At 45.0% G+C, this 10,721-nt stretch overlaps 1 protein-coding gene across 1 annotated transcript; it reads left to right on the top strand.

Annotated features, from left to right (window-relative positions):
• The first annotated feature begins 1,407 nt into the window (after positions 1-1,407).
• tshz1 (teashirt zinc finger homeobox 1) lies at positions 1,408-5,921 on the top strand. Its single transcript, XM_056298524.1, has 2 exons — positions 1,408-1,658; positions 1,821-5,921. Exons 1-2 carry the CDS (start codon positions 1,552-1,554, stop codon positions 4,639-4,641), a joined length of 2,928 nt encoding a protein of 975 aa, XP_056154499.1. The 5' UTR covers positions 1,408-1,551; the 3' UTR covers positions 4,642-5,921.
• The last annotated feature ends 4,800 nt before the right edge of the window (positions 5,922-10,721 follow it).

Here is a 10,721-nt window from a genome sequence, read left to right as displayed (position 1 = left end):
CTCTCTTGATCTGCCCTTGCTATCACAATATATTTTACTTAAAGCGATGTACTATTGCACTTCTGCGAGGAATCTGTACAGCGTACATCCACGCTGCATATTCATACAGTTTCATAATTTATATTTGCTAAATTGCTGACTTGCTCAACTGGAATATTTGCTTTGAAAAAGAGTAAAACAAAGGGCTGTGATATTTGTGCGTGTGTTATTTCACGTCATCAAAAAATCTACAAGGTACCGAGTCAGCAACATGGAGAGAGAACACGGCCATTTTCCATAGATGGTGTCATCCTTTTTAAAATGGCATACTTGTATCGCTGAAAAAAAAAGGGGAGTGTGAGTGGTTACAGCACAGCTTGTCACGTCCACTGGCCATTTCCTCGCACCATGCTGTGAGGACTTCCACCGCCAGGACTCCAGCCAACCATGGCTTGGCAGACCTGATGAATCTGGCATTCACCCCCAATGTCTCTTACTTGTGAATCCTATAGTATGTGCGGCATGTTGGTGGCAAAAAGCGACCTACACGAAGGCAACAGAGTGAATGAAATACTTTCTGTGGGCTGCAAAGATCGGGCTTTGTCGGACAGTTCAAATCCACTGGCAGTGAAATTGCCGCTCGTGCTTTGACGGGAACATACACATATCATAGGATTACATATTAGTGTTACACATTAGTATGGTTTGTACAATGTTTTTAATGTGTGCGCTTGAGTATGTTTTCTGTGGTAATCTTCAAAGTGAGTCTTTACAGTTCCATTTGTAATGAATTTTTTTTACTTGTTTATCAGCAAATTCTTAAGTGAAGTAGCAGATTTTACCACATGATTTGTATGCGTCATCACAGCTAAGAAGTTGTTCTCTGCATGACTTGAAGTCTTGCTTATTTTCTAGTTTTTAAACTAAGGGGAAGTATTTTTGCCTCTCATATGTGCTCTCAACCCTTGCTGAGCTGTGGTGTTCAATAGCTTCATTACACTGTGCAGTGAAGGACACTATCACTGTCAAAATGTGGATTTCTAACACTATTAACTCTAACCTGTGTTCTTCGCCAGCACCATTGACAAAAAGTATTTTTGGATTGTCAAACTTGCTCTTTCGCATTATGAGAAGAAAGAGAGAATCAGATTGTTGGAGGCATATGACCTTCAGGCAAATCAAACATACTGACTCAATTTGAATGAGACCATTATAGGCCATTATATGTCTAAAATTACTAATAAAAGACTAAATATTAATAAACTTTTCCCCACTCTGTTTTCTTGTTTTTCAGCTTATGGGCCTGAAGATGAATTCAAGTCCAAAATCGATGAGGAAGAACACCTGCAGGATGATGGTCTGTCCTTAGATGGACAGGATGCAGAGTATTTGTTTAATGACGACGATGACGGCCGAGATCACTTCAGCTGCCAGAACTCTCCCCTCAGCAATGGCACAAACCCAGATGCCGGCTATGCCTCCCCGCTCAGCGATCAGTTGGCAGACCTCAAAACAACGTCCTCTTCCAAAGACATTCAGGACAAAGCAGAGGATAAGCAGGTCGGAGAGAAAATGGAGTGCACCAATGGCCTCACACGACAAGACAGCTTGGCGCAGATGAAAGCCGTCTATGCAAATCTGATTTCAGATGCCTCCTGGTCCAGCATTGCCCTGGACATGCTCAAAAGTAAACAAGATAACAATTTCAGTGCTGGTAACAGTGATGGGAGCAACCACAAAGGGAGCAATGGCTTCCTTAACTTCCATAACCAGGGGAGGAGCCATGTGAAGAATGGTTGTAGCAGCACTAATGCCCCAGCTCCTGCTCATAGCACCACCAGTAGTACCACCACAAGTACTGCATCAAGTAGCACCACCAGTGGCAACAATGTGAGCTCCAGCAATACAGGAGGTGTAGCCTATGACTGGCACCAGGCAGCTTTAGCCAAGACCTTACAGCACACCCCGTACCATCTTCTGCCCGAACCTAGCCTTTTCAGCACCGTGCAGCTTTACAGACAGAACAATAAGCTCTACGGCCCTGTGTTCACAGGCGCTAGCAAGTTCAGATGCAAGGACTGTAGTGCTGCCTATGACACATTGGTTGGCTTGACCGTGCATATGAATGAAACGGGCCACTACCGTGATGACAATAAAGACACAGAGGATGATCGAGGCAAGAGGTGGTCGAAGCCACGCAAGCGTTCTCTGATGGAAATGGAAGGCAAGGAAGATGCCCAGAAAGTTCTTAAATGCATGTACTGTGGCCACTCTTTTGAATCCTTGCAAGACCTGAGTGTCCACATGATCAAAACTAAACACTATCAGAAAGTGCCTCTAAAAGAACCAATGCCAACCCTCACTTCAAAGCTGGTGCCCCCAACCAAAAAGAGAGCATTTCAAGACTTGGTGTCTCCAAGTTCTCCTGAGACTATCTCAACTTGCATACCCCTAGGAGAAACCCCCAAAGACCAAAAATTGGTTAATCCATATGTCACAGCTAATAATCGATATGGTTATCAAAATGGTGCCAGTTATACTTGGCAATTCGAAGCACGCAAGGCACAGATTCTGAAATGCATGGAATGTGGCAGTTCACATGACACCTTGCAGCAATTGACAGCTCATATGATGGTCACAGGACACTTTCTCAAAGTCACCAACTCAGCCTCTAAAAAGGGTAAGCAATTAGTGTTTGATCCGGTCGTTGAAGAGAAAATTCAATCGATTCCTCTGCCACCCACTACTGCACGACTTCCAGCTCCGAATGGCAAGTCACAGCCAAACTCTCCATTAAACCCAACTACCCCTGAGGAGAACAAAGACGAAGTGGAGGAACTGGTGGAAGAAGAAAAAATTGAGATTAAAGACCTAGAGAAAAAAATTAAGGAGGAGAAAGAGGATCCTTCAGACAAAAGGGAAAAGGGAAAGACCAGGTCTTACCAGTATCTCAGAGAAGAAGATTTGGAAGAGACACCTAGAGGTGGGCTGGACATATTAAAGTCTTTGGAGAATACAGTATCAAGTGCAATCAGCAAAGCCCAGACAGGCACACCAAGCTGGGGAGGATATCCCAGCATTCATGCTGCTTACCAGCTCCAGGGGTCTCTGAAGTCCACCATGCCTACATGTCCCCAGGTCCAGCCTTTATTCAGCACCAACAGCTTGAAGGTACTGTCTTCTGATTTAAACACCCTGATCCACTCACCAAATAGTCCATCTCCTCCCAGTCACAAGAGCAATGTGCTGGCCATGGAGGAGCTGGTGGAGAAAGTGACAGGGAAGAGCTCACTAAAGAGGGAAAAGGAAGAACACCCCTTGGAAAGTAGGTGTAGATTCACATCCACCAAGTCACCTTCACCCAATCCCAATGACAAACGGGCTTCACCCAAACCAGAGAACCTCTCTAAGACAATAAAAAGTACTGCTCTAGAGGACCAGACATTGTCAAAAGGCAAAGAAGGAAAGTCAACTGAAGGCCAGAGTGATGCGCAGATGAAGGGTGAAACAAAGGCAGCAAAAATGCCGATTACAAATGGCTGCAATAACTTAGGAATCATTACAGATCACTCACCCGAACAGCCGCTCATCAACCCTCTTAGTGCGTTGCAGTCAATTATGAATAACCACTTGGGGAAAGCGTCAAAGGCAGCCACCCCATTTGTTGACCCTTTCGCTATGATTTACAAGCTCAACAGCAACATGATGGAAAAGCCCATAAACAACTCGTCCCAAGTGACGCAAGTAGAACTCCTGAGTGGATACCATGTTGATGATGATCAACCAATGGATTTGACCAAATCCAAAAGCAGTAATGGAAGTACAGCTAACGGCACCTCTGTGACACTAAATAACAACAGTTTAACTAATAGCAACAGAGCCATTCTCAATAATGTTTCACAATCTATATCTCCCCCCTTGCGTGAGAATGCACTAATGGATATTTCAGACATGGTAAAAAACTTGACTGGCCGTTTGACACCAAAGTCTACCACCCCATCTTCCATCTCTGAGAAGTCAGATATAGATGGCAGTACTTTTGAAGATGGCTTGGAGGAGCTGTCTCCCATTCAAAGACGGAAGGGCAGACAGTCGAACTGGAATCCCCAGCACCTCCAGATTCTCCAGGCCCAATTTGCCTCTAGTCTTCGGGAGACACCTGAAGGAAAGCTTGTCGTCACTGACCTGGGACCACAGGAGCGTGTCCACATCTGCAAATTTACTGGTCTTTCCATGACCACCATCTCACATTGGCTGGCCAATGTGAAATACCAGTTAAAACGGACAGGGGGAACAAAGTTCCTCAAAAATATGGACTCTGGCCAACCCTTGTTTTTGTGCAGTGACTGCGCGTCCCAGTTTAGGACTCCCTCCTCCTATGTTAGCCATTTGGAGTCCCATCTAGGTTTTACCTTAAAAGACCTCTCCAAGCTTTCCATAGACCTTCTAGAGCAGCAAGCAGTTAGCAGAATAGCGGAGAACACGTTCAGCTCACTGGGACTTACAGAAGAAAATACAGGCTCGATATATCAGTGCAAGCTGTGCAGTCGGACCTTTGTAAGCAAGCATGCGATTAAGCTGCACCTCTGCAAAACACACGGCAAGTCACCAGAGGACCATCTCATCTTTGTGAATGAGTTGGACAAGGTCGATAAACCATGAAAGGTGATTGAAGCCAATAGCATGACAGATTACTGTTGCACTATATCTAAGCTGCAATCCGTCGTTACAGATAGTGCCACAGCTGTAATGTAATTATAACACAGATGTGAATGGAAACCTGATAGCTTTAATGCAACTCAGTTAATAAGTTATCCATAACGATAAGCACTGCAGAGATGCCAAACCGTGTTGCATACGTTTAGTTTTGGTGATAGGAAATTATAACATGGTTGAGGAGGCCATGGCACTATAGAGTCACTGACTGATTGTTGCTTTATTCTGCACTGCATCTTTCTGAGCCTTTGAAAGTAGTCCATCTGTTGTTAAACTGGACCATGCTCTGATTTTTTTAATATTCCAACACAGGATTTGCATATTATTTATAGGAGGCAATTTTTGCATGTTTTTGTTTTGTAGTTTTTTTTTCCCATGTAAAACAGTGAGTGTATTGTTTCATGAAATTTGATCTCTGTTGACCAAATTGACATCCCTATCGACCAAATTCGGGAAAGAAAAGATTTATTTATGAAGCTATATAGGAGAAATGACCACATTGACAGATTGTTTTATCTAAAAATTGATCAATGATTTTATGATTTAAGCACTTTAAGAAAGTGTAAATGGGTAATAAAGTGTATGAGTAAGAGTAAAAACACATCAGCTTATTGAGTTTTCTGTTGTCCCTTGATCAACACTGCAATAGGGGGGTAATGTAGAACTAAGCAGCTGTAATATTGTTTTGTATTTGCTGTTGTATTCCAGAAATTAACGAAAAATATGTTTGGCTATTTCAGCATCTTTGTTTCTCTCGTATAGCATCATTTTATTGTTGTTTCATACATGTACAGTATTTGCGTTGGTACCAATTTTATTATTGTGCAGCTTCAGTCGTAAAATTGATGAAGTTTAAAACATATTATTGAATGAATAATCTGCAAGTATGTATACATGTATGTCATCAAATCTTGCTCTTTACAGTTCAACATTATTTGTACCGTGTGCTTTTTATAATGTTATTTTATAGACAAATATGGGAAATGTATAGAGATACAGAACACTGTAGGACCACTATGTCCTTTTTGCAGTGAAAAGTAGGTCCCTCGTTGTGGTTTACATGAAATAAGAGAATTTTACTAGCATCTCCTCTGATGCACGGTACTGTAGATAATATTGGGAAAACAAACATACTCACAAAAATGATGCATTTTCATGTTTTATCATAAACCCTATTATTCTTGAAAGCATTCTTTTATCCTTGATTGTAAAATAAACTCCCACGTTCTGGATCAGCTCGTGTTGTCTGAGTGACCTTGGGAGGGTGTGAAATCGAAGCAGATGCCGCGGAGACAGGACATTTCAGGAACCAATTTGAAATACTGTATCTCGTGATCATGGCAATTACAATATGTCCCATAGAACAACCATTTGTTCTCCCTTTATACGTTTAGATGTTGATTTTTATGGCGCTCTGAATTTTAGCTTTGTACAATTTCAGTCAATTGCAACAACTTTTCAGATTGTAGGTATGTAATATAAAACAAAACACAGGTGACGCTGACCTTTAACAGCATTGAAAAATGAGGAAAGATGGTGAGAACACTGGTATCACAACTGCATTCGGCAACATAAACTTGTGGTTTTACTGTGCAGAATGCAGAAATGTGGACTGTTTAATTTGTCCCGTCTCATATCAAGATTTAGCAGCTAGCAACTGCACATTCAATACATCCAGAGGCTTGACCCTACCTGGACAAGCAACATGTAAAAATCTAAATGACCCGTCACCTTGTGTGCTGGCTAAAGAAACACGATGACCTTTGGATGTCCACATTGATGCAGAGGTTGGTGTGTGAACGAATGCATGAAAAACCAGATTAGAGAGGGACGAGGAGTGTGGAATCCAAGCATAAAGCGTGGGGTGTTTTTCCTGCGAGACCTCCATGTGTTGATACTCTTTCCAGCTCAGCTACTATTTACCTGCAGATACCTGTTTGGCCTTCAGCAGCAAAACCTAATCTGGATGTATGGATGCTGTGCTTATGGCTTCAAACAGGCGATACCAGCCAGGGTTTGCATAAGTGAATATGGCTTAATCAGGTAAGATCTAGTGGCTGTACATCAGTATGGAAACGTTGCAGAAATGCTCTCTTCGTTCCGAGTACACTGGTTATGCTGAAACGTCTCACCTCTCTCGTTTGAACAGTTTTTACATTTGTTTTAGTTTTACACACGTTTGGTCTAAATTGTGACAAATCATAAAGGCGCAAGTGGTGCACATGAGAACACATGATTAGCCACACAGAACACTTCACACAATATGAGCTGACACTTGCAATTAGCAAGAATGCAGCTGGTAGGTTGTGTGTGGTGGGGCGCATTTCTGCATAAATGGTTTAAACAGGATTCAAGCGGGAATGTTTTGTGAGAAGCGAGGGAGTCGTCGATCAGTGACACTCAGCCGCAGAACCTCTGCACGGGCCGCGGAACCTCTGCACGAGCCGTGGAACCTCTGCACGGGCCGCAGTGTGTGACCGCACAGGGCCTCGCCCCTGGCCTGCAGTCCTGCAGGTGTTGTTTTTTTTAAATACATCATTTTAGTGACTGTTCCTGACCCAACATGCTTCCCAAATAAAACTCCTCTGTGTCAGTTCCATTAAGCATAGCCAAGGTCTCAAGTAAAAATCTAACAAATTATTCAGGGCCCCACCCCCATTTACGGTATGACGTCATTACGTAACGCGGTCGCCATTTCACTGCCCGGAAGAAGACGGGGGGGAACAATATGGCGGCGCGACCGATTTCGTAAGTAAGAGCGGGGCGTTACGAAAAGCGAACCAATGAAAAGGAAGAATTTCACGAGTCATAGGTCACTGCGAGGGTCGCCGGGTAACTGTCGACACTTCCGGAGATGTGGCGGCTGAGCGGGTGAGCAACGCTAGCGGGTGCAAGTGACCACGTAGGCTACGTGTAATGACCGGCCTGAAAAATTGATTTAAAGTCCGAAATAAATGTCGACCTGAAATATTGAACTGTGACATGCTGCCATACTTCAAAATGCCAAAAGAGTGACGGCTGAGCTGACTCGACGAGGTAAAGCCAATAGTTTTACGGATGGTTTTTTTTAAAGACTAATAGCAAGAAGTCATAGCTGAGACTGTGCATGATGACGCTGTATTGTCCTAGTGGTTAAAAAATTTATTACACCAAAATTACTCTGCAGGAGAGCTTGGAGAGCCATGTACGTGTGCCCGTGAGCCATGCGCAGACGCGTCAATGAGCGAGAGGGGGGCGCACAGGGCCTCGCACCCCCATGCGACGGCCCTGCTCAGCCATGAGGCCGGTATGTAAAGGTTCTCTTTGCAACCCCGCACCAACTAATTCCCCAAACTGCCGAACCTCCAGCCAGCCGGAGGAGGAGCAGGCCATGACGTCAGCCGGCGGAGTGTTGGGTTGGGATGGGAAGCCTTGCGTACTCCTGGTAAGATGATGAGTCAGCGAGACGAGGACAATCACTTTTCTGTTGTAAGACTGTTTTTGGACCATTTCCACCAGGGTGGGGGTTAAATAGGAGTACCGCCGTCACCCACGGGGAATCTCAATAGTGTTCAGTCAACAAAATCAGTTTTAATGGATGCTGACTGGAAAGTAACTGGACGGTCTTTTAAAACGGCAGGTCAAACTTCCTCTCTGGGAGTCACCTCTCCTAATAAACGTCTTCATCACCCGAGTGATGGGGAAGAGCTCACAGCCGTACGTGTGCCTGTTAAACCCCCAGTGGAAAGGAGGAAGACGGCGATGAAGGACGCGGAGAGGGGACGTGATCGACTGTTACAACGCAGTCTGCGGCTTGTGAGTACAAGTTCATTTGTGTGTAATGTTACACGCCGCTGGGATGAGTGGGACTTGTTTTTACATTTTGTAAAAAGAACTCTCTCTCTCTCACCCTCTCTCTCTCCCTCTCTCTCTCTCTCCCTCTCTCACCCTCTCTCTCTCTCTCCCTCTCTCTCTCACCCTCTCTCCCTCTCTCTCTCTCACCCTCTCTCTCTCCCTCCCTCTCTCTCCCTCTCTCTCTCTCTCTCACCCTCTCTCTCACCCTCTCTCTCTCTCTCACACCTTCTCTCTCTCACCCTCTCTCTCTCACCCTCTCTCTCTTTCTCTCTCCCTCTCTCTCTCTCTCTCTCTCTCTCTCACCCTCTCTCTCTCTCACCCTCTCTCTCTCTCTCTCTCTCCCTCTCTCTCTCTCTCACCCTCTCTCTCTCTCTCTCTCACCCTCTCTCTCACCCTCTCTCTCTCTCTCACCCTCTCGCTCCCTCTCTCTCTCTCTCACCCTCTCTCTCCCTCCCTCTCACCCTCTCTCTCCCTCTCTTTCTCTCACCCTCTCTCTCTCTCTCCCTCACTCTCTCACCCTCTCTCTCTCACCCTCTCTCTCTCTCTCTCTCTCTCTCACCCTCTCTCTCCCTCTCTTTCTCTCACCCTCTCTCTCTCTCTCCCTCCCTTTCTCTCTCTCTCACCCCCCCTCTCTCTCCCTCTCTCCCCCTCTCTCACTCTCCCCCTCTCTCTTCATGAGCCCCAAATTGGCTGGTGTGCGAGCCCTTTTTAACAATTCTAGATAATCCCTTTCAGGAAAATAAGGGAATAAAACAAGCTGTCTCGAAAATAGGGATTTATTGAGACTTAAATTCATGGTTGTACCCAGAGCTAAGCTTTCTACTGTTCACAGAAACACCTAGTGCGACACCTGATAAAGGAGGCCGCGGCGTGTCTCCGCTGAAGGTATTTAAATCAACATGCTCCCACCCCACACAGCCCTCCAACACTTGCCCGAGGCAGGCTGTTTTTCTTTTTTAATGCCAAGAAACAAAAGAGATACCCCCTGCCATACAGCATGCTCTCGGGGCTGGGGAGACATAAGCAGGAGCAGTCAAAACACAGGGATTTGTCGCATGTTCTAAAAGTAACCTTATTAAAGGCAATATGGGGCATGATGTAGAGGAAATCACTGGTGTGTGTTTCAAAAGAGAGAGAGTCATTTTAAAGAGAAGCCCAAAAAACCATCCTGTTTTTCAGGATTTCATTTTTAATGATTTTTTTTCTCCTTTCAAACCTTTTTCTTATTAAAACAAGTTAACTTAAAACTTTATACACTGGCGACCATCAACACTGCTGTTAGTATACTTTATAAAGTTTCATGTAGAATACAAACCTTTCCTGGGCCCGGACCTTTGGATCCGCCCGCTCCCCCGGGGTAACTGATTCTTCTGGTCTGGCATCATGGCATGAAACGGTGGTTTCTTGGTTGAAAAATCGATTATCCAATGAGCGCCGCGGGAGGACTAACAATTAGCCAATCTGCGCCACAGGCGGGACTAACATCGTTGTCAAGCTGTTGTCAAGACAGCATGTCTTCTCAATATGGTTCGACCCGATATCGTAGTTTGCTTTTACTTCGTGCCCCTCCACTCTTAAAAGCCGGCAAAACCAGTATGTTGCCATGGCTACGCATCAGCGTCAACTTAAAAAGATACTAGATTCAGGTAGATATGTTGGTCTCTAGTGACTAGGGAAATTCGAATCCCCCTCCCCCACGGAAATCAGTTAGAGTGGAGGCAACGTCAGACTGACGATGGAAATGGAGTGTAACGCGTTGACAATTATGTCTGATACGGTGCTCAAAGTGGGCCGGTACTCACCGGTGTGCAGTACCGGTACGTCTACATTTTACTCTTTGGTGTACCGTGCCTTTTTTTGTGCACCGGCACTTCTCACAAGCTGTGTGGGGAGCGAAGGCTCGCTCGTCTGGTCCGATCTCGCAGAAGAGCTACTGTAGCTCAGATTGCTGAAAAGTTAATGCTGGCTATGATAGACAGGTGTCAGGACACAGTGCATCGCAGCTTGCTGTGTGTATGGGGCTGTGTAGCCACAGAAGGGTCAGAGTGCCCATGATGACCCTGTCAACTGAAAGCACCTACAATGGGAACATGAGCACCAGAACTGGACCATGGAGCAGTGGAAGAAGGTGGCCTAGTCTGATGAATCACATTTTCTTTTACATCATATAGATGGCCGGGGGCGTGTGCATC

Source organism: Lampris incognitus, chromosome 18, assembly GCF_029633865.1.
Source record: "Lampris incognitus isolate fLamInc1 chromosome 18, fLamInc1.hap2, whole genome shotgun sequence".
Classification (NCBI taxonomy): Eukaryota; Metazoa; Chordata; class Actinopteri; order Lampriformes; family Lampridae; genus Lampris; species Lampris incognitus.
Note: the sequence above shows the minus strand (reverse complement) of the source record. Positions and strands in the feature narration are given on the sequence as shown.

Excerpts from the sequence above, each read along its gene's own strand:
- tshz1 (XM_056298524.1), top strand. The coding sequence starts at position 1,552 with ATGGAGTGCACCAATGGCCTCACACGACAAGACAGCTTGGCGCAGATG. Across the intron at positions 1,659-1,820 it reads TCCAGCATTGCCCTGGACAT|TAGTACCACCACAAGTACTG; the intron begins GCTCAAAAGTAA and ends TAGCACCACCAG.